Source organism: Pelecanus crispus, chromosome 5, assembly GCF_030463565.1.
Source record: "Pelecanus crispus isolate bPelCri1 chromosome 5, bPelCri1.pri, whole genome shotgun sequence".
Taxonomy (NCBI): Eukaryota; Metazoa; Chordata; class Aves; order Pelecaniformes; family Pelecanidae; genus Pelecanus; species Pelecanus crispus.
In genome coordinates this window covers 26,496,076-26,511,286 of record NC_134647.1, presented here as the reverse complement: position 1 = coordinate 26,511,286, position 15,211 = coordinate 26,496,076, and the positions used below count along the sequence as shown (strand labels likewise).

At 41.0% G+C, this 15,211-nt stretch overlaps 1 protein-coding gene across 1 annotated transcript in view; it reads right to left on the bottom strand.

The window, feature by feature from the left end:
- AGPS (alkylglycerone phosphate synthase) overlaps positions 1-14,866 on the bottom strand; it is a 59,329-nt gene extending 44,463 nt beyond the window's left edge. The window contains exons 1-2 of the mRNA XM_075710028.1: positions 14,632-14,866; positions 845-934 (exon numbers count right to left, since the gene is read on the bottom strand). Coding sequence (XP_075566143.1) covers positions 845-934; positions 14,632-14,828 — 287 coding nt within the window. The 5' untranslated portion in view covers positions 14,829-14,866. The remainder of the gene's footprint in view (positions 1-844; positions 935-14,631) is intronic.
- Between the last annotated feature and the right edge of the window lie 345 nt (positions 14,867-15,211).

The following is a 15,211-nucleotide window of genomic DNA, read 5'->3' as shown; positions in this document are numbered from 1 at the left end:
TACACAAACTCACAAGATCAGGAAGGAATTTTTCTGAAGGATAATTACTATTTCAGACTTATTTCTCTTCCCCATTCTTTTTCTTTACCCTTACAAAAAGTTTGTTTTTTTTTTTTTTTTAAACCAGGGAAGAGACTGCAAGACCACTTTCCACTGAGACAGAAAAAAACCAGTTAGGATGTCAAGTGACAGCTTTAAATCGCACTGGAAGAAAGTTAAGAGATCCCCAAGTAGGCTTAATTTTAATGTAATTTCCTCAAAAAAAAAAATTCTCAGAAAAACAAGCTTATTGTACAAAGGGCTAGTAGATAATAAATCAGAAGTGTTGCCACTACAGAACATACAACTGAAGAGCAGTTTTTAATTTTAAGCTCAGAGGATAAAGTAGCTCCATGCACAACTGTTAAGAAACCTAAACCAAATTGGAAGTTTAATAGAGCAACTTGTTGATGCTCAAGAGATTCTCAGAACTGGCAAAACCACACTGACCTGCTGCATGTTATCTAAAGCCTTAGAACACAGTGCAGATTCTCAGTCTAGTTCCATTCTCCAAGGGAAGCTTAATGCACAGAGTATATCAAGTTACAGAGAAGACTCACATTAATTTGTCCTTATAATACTTTTAATAAACCTTCCAATAAGCCACACAGTCTATTTTATTACATTAGGCTACAGTGTATAGAATTCAGTTAACTTGTAAAATGCAGAACAACTAATAACCTATTCTATGAGATAAAGCAAGGGGTTTTTGCCTCCTTTAGATTAACTGAACAGTGCAGTTTTTAAACTCTTTTCAAAAAAGTCACCGACCAAGATACTTCAGTTATGTACATTTCCAACTTACCTTTTTCCTGTGAATTCTGCTTGACCCTTCTTATTGAATATGAATTTGGAGTCATTATATCCCCATCCATTCCACTTCAGAAGTTCTTGCCTTAAAGGAAGAAAAAAAAAAATATATGTGAGAATGTTAGCATATTGTAAGCCCAAAATTATTTGCAGTTATATGGCTTTGGAAAAAAAGTCTTATCAGACAGCAATTCAGGAAGTCAAGTACATATCAAGAGTGCATAGCTTAGTAGAGCAAAAAGTCATTCTGCAGCCATAACCATTATTCCTTCAGATTAGATCCTAAGACTTGAAAGACAAGATGCTTTATAAAAGCAACCAGCTTAAGTCAATGCACAACGTATGGCAATAGCCTCAAATTGGCAAGAGCAATAACTGAAAGATGCTTGTTTTTAAATCTATACATAAATACTAACACACAGATAGGTAATTGCTAAATATTTTCAGAATGAAAAAGACATTTAGCATTATTATTCTCTGTCAAGAGAATAATTTTAAATTTTAGTTGTTTGACTTCACTGCTGTAATCCCACTGCATTCTTAATAACATTCACTTGATGAGGCACTCTGAGACACATTTGGATCGAAAATGTATTTTGGAAAGTCAAAAAAACCCCCAAGAACTGCAGGAACAACATAGCAAATACAACCTCAATGTGACCTCAATGCATGCCACCAAAAGAAAGGAAATATAAAAAACCCACACAAATCCACAACTGCCAAAATACAACCACAAAATTGAAATACCTTAAGCACAACCATACCAAAACAGAGAATCTCTTAATTATGATAGTCATCAGAATTATATAAATGTAAACATTTAAGACTCATCAATACACAAAGAGTAATTATGCATTAATCTAACTTTGCTTAAAAAGTTTGCCATTTATTTACATTAGAAATGAAGTACTAACCTAAAAACCGAATTTTAGTTAACAAAAAGGCATCTTAAAATCTGAAAACAGATTATTATCTCACTCCACTATATACAGTATATACTCCACTATACAGCTCTTGCTCTTTGTATAACGTAAGAGTAAAATGATGATCAGGGTGTCCACTTCCAAAAGACCTCGCAATTTGGAGAAAGCACTGCCTCAAGTCAGTTGTAACTCCAGCATTACATACAAGATAACTGGGTGATGACTGATTACCAACGGCCTTCATTATAAAGATAATATTAACATAGGCTGCTGACATACTGTCAGTGTTATAATTAAATAGACTTCCCTTAATCAAAATTCATTTTCCTCAAACTACTTGTACACAAGGTTTTAATCAATCAAATGTAAAAAAATGGACATGTATTTCATTACAATTGTTTGAATCAGACATTTCAACAAGCCTTTGACAAATTTAGCACTTTAAGCAAACTTCATAGAGCAGTTTCAGTACTCACTAACTGACAGAGTTTTGTGAAATAGCCAGTCTATATTGGTCTTCCACGTTGAGGAACTGATTCTAAAGTTTCAACCAAAATTAAGCTATTTGAGCAGACAGCTGTCCAGATACAGAAGCCCCTCTGTTTGGCTGCCTCCTCTCTCAATAGACTTGATCTTTACACATGTAGTATTCACTCAGATAAGGGCAAGAATCCACTCATGTTTGATAGCACAGGAATGCCTTGTGCTATTGCACTGACATGACAGATTATGAAAAAGCATTCCTAATGCATGTTATGCAGTCTTGCCTATTTTTACACGTATTCCTATATTCTATATATGTATATTTAAAAATATCGTATATCTTTAAGAAATTCCACACAGACACTAAGACATACACAGTTGAGCTGTTCCCAGCTGTGAACAGGCTGACACAGAATTGGCCAACTCAAGTGGCATTTTATTTTTTTGAAACTAAATCTTTTCCTCAAATGCCCATCATTACAGTCTTCCTCAAGGCAAGATCTCTCCCTCTGCTGACTAAATGTTGTATTTCTATATACCCGATCTCTGTAATTTGTCAAATCCTGTAAAGTCAGAACAGACTTGATATCAAGAAGCGAAATTGGAGGAAGGCTAAAGCAGCTTCCCCCCTAATTTAGAGAGGTAAGTCCTCTTGCAAGGCAGTGCCAAAGTAAGTATGCCAAGTACAATGCATGAAACAGGCCAGAATGTCTCCAGCTTTGCAGCTAGTTCTATCAGACAGACCAAGACACAAAAGACCAGGCTCTAAAGGAACCCGTGACATGAGATACACTGATAAAGCACAGCTTTGAAACTATTTATCTGTACGGACATCAGGGCTAATGATAATTCCCACAAAATCCAGGGGAGGTACTATTAAGGCACTGAACAAAGACCCAGATACAAGGTCTTTGTGCTAAACTGACTGCATTCACAGTTGTCTGCCTTTCCTAGAGGCCTGCTTTCCCTAGGTTGGTGTTAAACTACCAGGTGGTTTCATCAGGCTTTAAAATACTAAACAGAGATTAAGAGTTTTAACTCTTAAGAGTTTATTTTCAGATTGAATTATTCCTGAATAAAACAAGTACACAAAGGTTTACTTTGCCAAACAACATAGCTCTTGTTATTGGTGTGATAAGAATAATTAAATCAAAACGTAATACAACAGTTTGCATGTTTGTAGAACAACTGGTTGTAAAACATGTCAGCTACTTCATAACACGACATCAGGAGATTTCCCCCCCTGCCCAAACATAATGGGCAGTATTGTATCTTGTGACAGGTAAACACCACAACAAAAATTTAAGCATTTAATTTTTATATTCAGAACTATACTGAGCAAGTCTGAGGTTTCTGTTTGAAGACGGGAAGGGCTGTTTTTGTAATGAGTCATCTTACATTTATTCTTTCTTTTGTTCCATCATACCAGAGTACTGCCAGTTTAAGAACTGCTGTTTGATTTACTTATTGTAGCTCCTAGCACTTCGTGCCTCCACACTAAGAACATGTTAGAAGAAATACTATATGCAGCTCCCTGCAAAAGAAGCCTAAAAAGACCAGATTTTAAAAGAAAGACTAATTAGTCAGCTCTTGTTTGTAATTGACATGGCCTACAGTGAAGACCAAGATCTTTAGATTTTCTCATATACCATTTGAAAGGTATGCTCTTCATGAGCAAGAGCTAGTGAACGTCAAGACTCAAGAGAATTACCTTCAGCACAGAGGAAAGCAGGAGACATCCAGAGGTGATCCACAAGCCTCCTTGACTACTGAGGCAATGTCAGTGTCATACTGATATAATTCAAAGACTGTAGCAGAACTTTTTGGAAGAGTGTTATATATCAGTTGATATATTATTCAGAAGAGGCGCAAGCAGCTCTGCAAGACAGAGGCCAGGGCAGCATGCTGTTCTTGCCCAGGTCTGTCTGCTTCCCTACCCCAGCTCCCTCATGTAAGGGAAACATGCTATAACACACACCTGTTCTGCATTTCCTTGTCTTTCCAGCTTAAATTTGGAAATTAATACTGTAATTTGACAGCATAAGAAACAGAAGGCAAACAAGGACAAGAAAGTCTTTTTCTAATTGTGTTATAACAGCATTCCTCTTTCATTTTCATACTGCCCTTTTGCAGCATTATATATACAGTCACCAATCCTTAGAAAAAGCTTTTCACACCCCAGCTCCCGTGCAGAACTCCCACTGCCCTCTGTAATGCCCTGGTGTAGCAATTAGAGCTCCCTGCCAGATCAGCATGATGCATCATGTTTACCTTGGCTCTCAAGAATGATCCAAGCTGTGACTGAACAATCAATATAGCCTTCTATATTTCCCAAGGTTTTCATTCCCAAAAACCTCATATTCCAGAAGAGTATAAAGGGCAGAAAGAATTGCTGAACATCTGCAGACCTAAGCACACAATAAAAGTTCCCTCCATGTATGGGTACTCAGTGTATCCATTCCCAGCCCTGAGACCAAGGGACTCAAACTACACAACGATCTACAACTAATATGTACCACCATTATATCTATATAGACTTTTACAAATTATGTATCCTCTAACTGTTCAATATTTTGTACCATCTAAAACAAAGTTTCCCTTGCAGTAATAGTTTCTATCCTAATTTTTCAAAAATTGAAGAATTTGATTGCTAAACGGTAAAACAACAATAAAAACCTGAATACCTTGTATAATACCTGAACATCTCAAAACATGTTAAAAAGTTTCATGCCCCAGCCTGAAAACAGAAAGATGCTCAGTTTGGCTTAGTCAACTGACATGTTCTATGAGTAGCAAGACATAATTTACATGCCCTTCTATTTTTCTTCCCAGTCCCCTTTCCAAGAATATACACAGCAAAGACAGACTCATCAACATTTGGTATTATTCTTGCTTTAAACTCTATGTTACTCAGCTCTGTACTGTACCTGAACTGTGTCATTTAAAGACAACACCTTTCTACTGAGTACATTGGCTTAAACAAAATATCAAGCTCACTAACCCTACTTTCATCTTTGACAGAAATACACAATATTTTAGCCAAAAATAGTAGGAAGCGACCAGTTCTTTCTTGCCTTCTAACTTAAAAGCCAGAAATTCACTACTGAAATATAGGAAGTACTACAAAGCAAAGCTCATTTAAGATTTTTTAAAATATATTATACACACACACAAAATTATATTGCCTGAAGGGAAAAAAGCTGAAAGAAAACAACTTACCATGGAAACAGTGGCAATAGGAACTGAAAACAGTGTGGCTAGGTTAAGTGAATTTAAACATTTCACTTCCATTACAATGCCCAATACTGAAGTACTAGTTTGACTCAATGCAATAACAATTTTTACAGCAAAATATCTGTTCAACAGTCAAACGTTTTCTGCATTCTTCTGGAAAACTGGCCATGGAATAATCAAGGAGACACTGGGCAGGATGCTGTTCAGGTCACAGCACAAGGCACTATATTAAGCCCACAAACAACCAGTAAAGTGCCTACAAATTGGGCAGAAGCTCACAAGGTGGCAGCATACCCCGTCCAGGGGGGCAGGAGGGTGGCCCCTGGCTGAACTAGTGCTCCGGAGGCATCTGGTCACTCAGCTGGGCAGGCGGAAGCCTTCGGACTCACGCTATTTCAACAAAACTGTACCTACCAGCACTGTCCAACTCTCATGTTTTAGTGAGAGGTACAGTTCTCGTCTCTCCCTAGGAAACTGAAGAACAAGCGCAGGGTCTCCCACAGGTATCCAAGCTCAGCATTCAAAGTTCAACCCACATGGAAATTATACCATGGATGCTGTTTTCCAGTAGTTTAAAATTCACATCACAAATGTATATCAGATATCTGCATACACATTACCTACAACTGCCAGTCAAGAAGAGTTTTATACTGCAAAAGAAAACTATCACCAACAATTATAGAGCCTTTTGTTTTCCAAGGTCTAAAGCACATTTATAACAACAGAGGTAAATACAAATTTTTTTCACTTATGATGAAGTTATGAGGTAGTTCAATGAAACATCAGAGACAAGATAAAGTAATGAATGAACTCCAAGCATTACCATCATGTGATTTAACAAAGAATGGAATTGCCTCATTACACAGACATACCATCTAAGCATGTAAATAACAAAACTTCCCCCTTCTCCAAAATAATCTGAAGATCTGGTACATTATACACAAAACTTAGATAAACAGGCTAATTTACTCAAAGGACAAACAACAGTTTCATGTATTTTCTTCAGAGAAGCAGGATGAAAGTGCAGTTCAACCCAGCTGAATCAATGTGACTCAGGGGGAGCAAAGCCAAGATGCTCACATCAATTTTCTCACAATAACCACTGGCATTTTCAATTCAATCACCAGCTGATGCTCTGCATTAAAACAACGCATACAGAAAATACTCACAGACACTCTTGTTCCATGATCCAAGAACTGGTACATTCTTAGAAATGAGCTTAAAGTGGCAGTTTTAAGGGCTACTGCACGGGCTAAAGCACCAATATTTGCCTAATGTAAAAATGCAAAAAAAAAGTCTTGCAGGTTGTAGAGTTCTTGCAAAACTCAGCACATGGGTGCAGTAAAACTGAGGCAGTATTATGGTGCTAAGTAGTCACAACAAGACAGTAACTCCTCAAAGCCCATCTCAGCTGGATTTTTGGTTACCAACTCAAGACCACCAGCTGGAAATTCAGAACCCTTTCCACAGGCGATACCAGAAGGTCACTCTCCCTCTCCTCTGGAGCAGTCTCTCTGGGCTATGTAGTCACACTTCTCAACCAAGTTAGCAAGCCACTCCAGAGTGGTTTTGAAGCCAGTAGTAAATTAGTATCGGGCACCTAGAAATTAGGAAAGGGAATGTAGCCCAAGGAATCCCATCAAGAACTGCTTTGTGAAAGCATCATTTATCTGGAGAAGAATGCCATGCTGCAGGCAGGGAGTATCTACTGTGTTTGTCATTCTTATATTTCTTCCCTCTTGGACAATCTTCCCTGCAGCAAACCAAATGTAATCACTCTCAAGTCTGAAGTCACATAACATCTGTTTTATAACCTTAGACACACTCAGGTTCTGTAGCGCACACTTTCAGCGAAACCCCTGCAGCTGCACATACACCTGATTCAGTTGCTATTCTGTTTGCTGAATATCTGATATGGCAACACAAACCTGGGTTCATACTTACAGTTTACATCTACAGTAAGCAGCTAATGCAGACACAAGATTTCAGGCATAAAATAAGACTTCAAGTGTTTCGGTACTCCAAAGCACTGCATGCTCTTTTTTTTTTCCCCCCCAAACACCTGTTCTGATAAAACAAACATTACTTTCCTTATACACGTTCCTAGCCTCAACTATTTCATTACTCTTCATTTCACCACATTGTAATAAACAAAGCCCCAAGGAATAAGGAAATTGGTGTTTCTCTAGTGTTCTTTTGTAGAAAGCTTAAGTCAATTAGGGTGAATTAAAGATTCAGGAAAGCCAAGACATTTTACCTATGCTTCTCAGTATACACCTAGCCAAATGATGATTCTTATGCAACATAATACTTTAGTAGAAATATATCTAGTCCACCTACTACTTCAGTTGACACCAGTTTAATTTTTACCTTTGAAGAGACTGCTCTATTACAAAAACACATGCAAACAGCTACCTCCAGGCAGTAAATGAGCAAGCACATGAAGATTTTTTTCACACACTAGAGATCAGTCCTTTGAGAAGTATTTTCTGAAAGCTTACAAAACCACAAAATCTGCTTCACTATCTAAAAAAACAAGTTAATGAAGGAATCAATTGTCTGCCATTTGTTTGCTCAAGCAAAATAAGCTTAGTTCCTGGACAACACTGTTTTACCTATTGCATAGGGAATTTTTAGCATGCTCTGTAGCAAATACATCAGGTAACTGCTGAACAACACTTTTTGGCCTATACTATCAACCCTGAAAACTTGCCCAGAACAGCCCAATTTTGGATATAACATTACAGAGGCATTACGCTTGTCCATCACATTTAGCCTACAGTTGGTTTTTAATATGTCACATTATTTGTTCTCTACTAAGAGGTATAGTTACATTCCAGGAAAGTCTAGTTGGCTGCAACCTGTTACACTACAGATGTCCTTACTTTACTCCAGCTCAAAGTAACTTCTAGGAAGTACAAGTAATTACTCTAGTCTACTGCATTAACAGACTATTCTATTCAGTTTAAATAAATAAATCAGGTTTAAATAAATAGCTATATATATACATTCATTTTCTTGTACATAACAGTTCAGATCTCAGTAGGTATCAAGGAATCGATCTACAAAATTCTTTCAATTTTTGCTGTAAACCGCTACTTGCTTTCACATAATAATCCATATTGTACTTCATATATTAAACCTATTTTACACTTCTATCTTGTATCTAGGCTTTTTTTCTAAAAATTTAACCAATTAATTTGGTTTACTTGGTATCAAATGATCTAACAATACATATTATATTACTTAAATTCTTTCAGATTTCTTACATGTCACCTGCCTGACATTCAGCTACTTGGAGTTAGATGACAGACAGGAATTGCTGTTGCACACAAAGTCACATTTGCCCTCAGAGTATGACATTTTCTTTCATCAGGCTATTGTTTCCATATGAGAATCTTATCTTATCTGTTCCTCTACTTCAAGCATTAGCCTCAACTAGCAATTAACTGCTTTGATGCAACCACAGAGCCTCCCACACCTTCCTCATTGCAACAGGCCCTTACTCTTCTGATTTGTTAAGACTCTCTAGTGGTACCAGCCCTTTCCTTCTTTACCCTAAGTTTCTAATACCTTAAGCTTAGAAGTCAGCTATACCAGAATTCAGTTTAGTGTCAAGTGTTACTTAAACACTGTTGTCTAGCGAGTTAAGTATTAATAATAAAGATTGCTCCGAATATTGGTGGTACGATATGAAGCCTCTTTGATGTTACTTGTTAAATTCAAGTAGTATTGACGCTCTTTAAGAGAGGTAATTCGTGTTGATGCTTAATATAGTCATAACCATTACCAGCAACTACAGCAAGAATTGCAAGAGTCTATATAGAGGTATGGCAATATTAACATGATACCCTGAGAAACGCGGGTGTTAACTTGATGCAGAGCAGGCAGCTGGCTATACACTATCCCTTAAGTTTACCCTGGATAACAGTATGCCTATAATAATTAAGAGAACCACAAGCCTCTCCATCCTCTTCATCCCACAGGAAAGAACCTTCTCCACAAAGAGATGGGGGGGTGGGAGAAGAAAAATCAGGAAATCCTGCCCTGCTTTCTCTTGCTCCGGGACAAAAAAATTTTAAACCTACAAGCTACCAAGCCAGCATTTACACTCAATCAATACTCCCTTTTAACAAGTGCCAAATTGTTTAAAGTTGGATTTGAATAAATTATAATATAAGCAAGATTACCGTCAGTACATGCTGCACCTCTGGGGCACTCTACTTTCTAGCATACATAACAGTTATTCTGGTACAACTGTGTTCTAAGGAATTGTAGCACCTTGCTGTCTTCACAGAATCATTTAGGTTGGAAATGACCTTTAAGATCATCAAGTCCAACCGTTAACCTAGCACTGCCAAGTCCACCACTAAACCATGTCCCTAAGCACCACATCTACATGTCTTTTAAATACCTCCAGGGATGGTGACTCACCCACTTCCCTGGGCAGCCTGTTCCAATGCTTGATAACCCTTCCGGTGAAGAAATTTTTCCTAACATCTAATCTAAACCTCTCCTGGCGCAACTTAAGGCTATTCCCCCTTGTCCTATTGCTTATTACTTGGGAGAAGAGACCAACACCCACCTCACTGCAACCTCCTTTCAGGTAGTTGTAGAGAGCCATAAGGTCCCTCAGTTTCCTTTTCTCCACACTAAACAAACCCAGTTCACTCAGCTGCTCCTCAAAACTTGTGCTCTAGACCCTTCACCACCTTCATTGCTGCTCTTTGGACATGCAGTGTCCAAAGCAGTACAAGCTGAACACTTCATGTACTTAATCTTCAAAATAACTGTAAGTTTTTAATTCAAAAAAGTTTTGCTGGTGAGACCAGCAAAGTCAGCTTGCTGGTAACCAGTCAACAAAAGTCAACAGCATAACATAGAAGTTCAGAAAAAGTAATTTCAAGGAAGAGGTGTTTTTTTCCCCCCAACTCAATTATTTTTAGGAAGTTTCTCAGTATGCCCATCATCCCATTAAGGCTTCAGCACACATTGTATAATCCCCATCTTCCACTGCAATGCCAAATTAAAATACAAAATTCAAGCCAGGAATGCCACCAAGAAATAACATCTCTCCACTCTCATAGTACCTAAGATTTCCCTCAAGAGAATACCCCACTAAGAATCGAGTTGCTTGTCTTTTTCGAAGGATTTTCCCATCTCGATAACCTTCCTTAAAAAGTAGGAAGCATACTGCAATCTTCAAACACATTAATTTGCAAACACATTGTTAAGCCTTCAGAGGCATTCTTATTTGGAAACAGGGACAGTTAGATGAGCACCCACAGACTCTCAGTCAATTCCACATACTCTCCCTCCTCCCCTCACTGGTGATGAAAAGTCTGCATAAGATCCTTAATAGTTTGGTCTTTGAACTATGTGCTGGTTTTTGGCTGGGATAGAGTTAATTTTCTTCATAGTAGCTAGTATGGGGCTATGTTTTGTGCTGGAAACAGTGTTGATAACACAGGGATCCATTTTAGTTACTGCTGAGCAGTGCTTACACAGAGTCAAGGCCTTTTCTGCTTCTCACACCACCCCAACAGCAAGAAGGCTGGTGGTCCACAAGAAGTTGGGAGGGGACACAGCCAGGACAGCTGGCCCCAACTAACCACAGGGATATTCCATACCATATGATGTCATGCTCAGCATGTAAAGCTGGGGGAAGAAGAAGGAAGAGGAGGGACATTTGGTGTGATGGCATTTGTCTTCCCAAGTAACCATTATGCACAATGGAGCCCTGCTTTCCTGGAGATGGCTGAACACCTGCCTGCCAATGGGAAGGAGTGAATGAATTCCTTGTTTTGCTTTGCTTGCATGTGTGCGTGGCTTTTGCTTTACCTACTAAACTGTCTTTATCTCAACCCACAATTTTTTTCCCTTTTACTCTTCGATTCTCTCCCCCATCCCACCAGGCAGGGGGAGCGAGAGAGCAGCTATGCGGTGCTTAGTTACTGGCTGGGGTTAAACCACAACAAATTACCAACATGAAAGCCATGTTTCTGCAGGTCACTGTCTAATGACTATTGGATAAGCACCCAGAAAAGGTTTCTGTGATCAGAGACATACACCTAAAGTACTACAAAGGGTTTTTTTTGTCATAGGAAGTCTACTTTGCAGAAGAAATGCATCATGAGGAGACTGCACCTAAATCTGGTACAATAACGTCTGTAGCTTTTGACAACATTTCAAACACTACAGGAAAGACACAACAGGCATCATGAATGAAAATTTTGCTTAAGGTACTTTTGGCTGCAGCTTTGCTAGGAAAAATTAAAGTAATAGTTCAAAAGAGGCAGAAAAGCTGAATCATCATACAGAAGACTGCAAGAAAAAAAAGCATCTGGGTTTGGATTGTCCTAATATTGCTGATAAAAGCCACATAGTATCACTGTACCCATCTACAGGTCAGTTATTTTTATCAAATTTTTCAATCAACCTTCTAGGTCTCACAAATAGATCAACCAGCTCCAGATTAGCTGGAAGTCACTAGAACAGGACTCATCACTTGCCGCCTCCAAATCAGTATAGGCAACAGAATTGTCTTTCTCCCCCATCACTCACTTCAAAACCTGGGCATTATCCTCAAATACAAATTCTACCTAGATCCTCATATCCAAGCTGTATTTACATATCAGAATTTTCATATGCAACATCTCAGACACGTTTCAAACACATCTCAGATGTTCAAAGGGCACCTTAAGACAGAGATGCAGCTCCCTTTAAAGTTCTTTTGTTTCTATATATAGAAAAAGGTTGGGCTGTAGCTACATCAAGACATGTGTACCTGTGGTGCAGACCAAGCTTTCCAGCAGCTCCCTTACACTCCCACAGCAAAGTATCCAGCAGTTGTATCATTTTGATCATAAACTCCTTGAAGCAACATAATTTTTATTCTTAATCCAGAACAAGTTATTTAGAGTAAAAATAGCAATCTATTATTGTATTGGTCTGGCTGAGATTGAGTTAATCTTCCCCATAACAGCCCGCATAATGCTGTGCTTTGTATTGGTAGCTAGAAAGGTGTTGATAACACACCAGTGTTTTGGCTACTGCTGAGCAGTGCTCACACAGCATCAAGGCTGTCTTGTCAACATTTTCCCCCCCTCATGAGTAGGCTGGGGGTAGGCAAGATCTTGGGATGGGACATAGCCAGGACAGCTGACCCAAACTGACCAAAGGCATATTCCATACCATATGGTGCCGGCTCAGCAATAAAAGCTAAGAGAAAGGAGGAGGAAGCAGGGGTATTCGTTATTTACATTTGAGTTCTGGAGCAACCACATGCGTACCGAAGCCCTGCTTCCCAGGAAATGGCTGGACGTTGCCAGCTGATGGGAAGTAGAGAATAAAGTCTTTGTTTTCTTTTCTTGCTTCCATGCGCAGCTTTTGCTTTTTTATTAAACTGCCTTTTCTCTTGACCCACAAGGGGTTTTTTTCCATCTCATTTTCTCCCCATCTGTCCTGCTGAGGAGGAGAGTGATAAATCAGCTTGGTGGTACCTGGCATCCAGCTAAGGTCAACCCCCGACAATTATGATCGTATAGCAAATCCTACTGGACATTGGAAAGCAATGTCAATAACTTGTAGAAGTAGAGGTGTTAAGTTCACTACCCCTGTGTTTCCGTGCAGAAAGAAGCTATCCTTCAGGTCACATGCATCTTCACAAAAGCCTATTTCTCATGCTCCTCAAGGTTGCAATAACTGGCTGTAGAGATTATGCAATAATCCATTTAAAATAAATCCCTGAAAACTAGCTAAACTGTTTGTTTTCTTTTTTTCAGAAACAGTGATTTCTTCCTAAATTCAAACCAAAGAAAAACTCAATATGGAAGACAACAATTTTGAAATGACTCATTTCTCCTAGTGACCAGTGCTGTTTGACACATCTCCTGCAAAAGCACCAAATCCCCCTCACTAAGGAGGATTTCAAAGTTGTTAACATTTGACTGCATGCCCATGACATCCCAATCCTCCCAAAACAGGCAAGCTCAGCCCTAATGCCCTATTAGAATAATTCAGACTGTCCTTTGCTCTCTTTTTTGAAAAAAGTTGAGAGCAAACCATGGGCTGAATGGATTTTCCTCAAAGGAGCAAGAACTCTCTTAACCTCTACTTGCCCTATCTACCTCTTTATTGCCTCCATACACTAACACAGTAGCCCCTCTATGTACAGCTGTACACAGCTCAATGGAGAACAGTAGGTGGTTTACAACCTAAACCTTAAAATGCTCTTACAGGATAGCAAGCCAACACACATATAGAAAATCCACATCCAAGAAAGACTAAGTCACAAAACAAATACAAGTCTGCCCCAGCAGAAAGATGGGCCTCATGATGATAAGTTACATGAAACTATATCATGGTATTATAATTGTAGCATTTAAAAGAATTTACTAGAAAAATAAATCCAAGAGCCAGTGAAAAGATTTTGAACTAGACAATTTGACTATTTGTCTTCCCTTGGTCTCATGTGACCTGAGATTCTTTACTACTAAATACTGTAAGAAACAGAACAGGCAGTTAACATGCTTAAAACTATTAATTTCTAAGAAACTCGAGTTAGAGCCTAATGTATGAGTACATTTTTGGCAGTATTCACAGAAGGTGAAGGTTTCACATGTCTGCGAACAGAGGGGGACTGAAAGCCCATACAAAAACCTTGCTCTTCACACGTGCCACTTTCTTCATTAAAGCGGCCTCAAAGTATTTTGCAAACAAGGAACCTCTGCTCCAGTCATTAAGGCGACTATGAATGACTTTCCATTTTAATACAACTCCACTTACTACAGAAGCAAGAAAGAGGCTGAACACCTTCCTTCCGTTTCCTCCAGCCCCTGCAGCAGTGAATCGCTTCAGCACTTCACCCACTTTTGGGCTTAGCCTCGTCCTCCTCCCCGCCGCTACCTCCTCGCCATCTCCCAGCTCTGCTCGCCCCGCCGCTCCCCGCGCAGGGCCTCCCCCGGGCCCCGGCAGCCCACGCCCGTTCCCAGGCGGGAGCGAGACCGCTCTGCGCGGCACACGCTGCCCTAGCGCCGACCCGCACCGGCAGCCGGCGGCTCCGGGAGCCCGCCCAGCCCGGCACGGACTCCCCGGCGCGGCCCGGGCCCGCTGCCCCGCGGGGACCCCCGCCCGCACCCACCGCTTCTTCGGGATGGAGCCGGAGGCCGGCGCGGCGGAGCCCCCCTGCGCCTTGCAGGGGCTCGGGGAGAGCGCGTCCCGCTCCGGAGCCCGCGGCGAGCCCCGCAGGTGCCCGGAGATGATGCGCAGCCGCCGCCGGGCGGAGGACGGGGAGCCGCCGCCGCCGCCTCCCGCCGCCTCCCCCGCCGCGGCCGCCATCGCACTTCCGTGTTGTGCCGCCGACCACCGCCGGGTGAGAGGTCGGGGGAGCGGAAGGCGCCTCCCGGCGCTCCCCTCATATGGGCCGTCCCGGCATGCACCGCCGCCCGCGCGCCTCCCGCCCCGCCCCGGGGCAGCGGTTGCGTGGGGCCGCGCTGGGCCCCCGCCGCCTCGGGCGCTGAGGCGGGACGGGGCGGCCCGCCCTGTGCCCTGGCCCGGCCCCGCTCGGCCCGGCCCGGCCCGGCCCGGCTCGGCTGTCCGCCCCGCTGTCCGCCCCTCAGGCGGCCGCGGAGGGCCCGCGTATTGCTCGAGCTGCGAAGCCCAGGCCTGCTTCCGCAGCCCGCCAGAATAGTTGCCTGCCTCAGCAGTTCAGGGCTTACGTG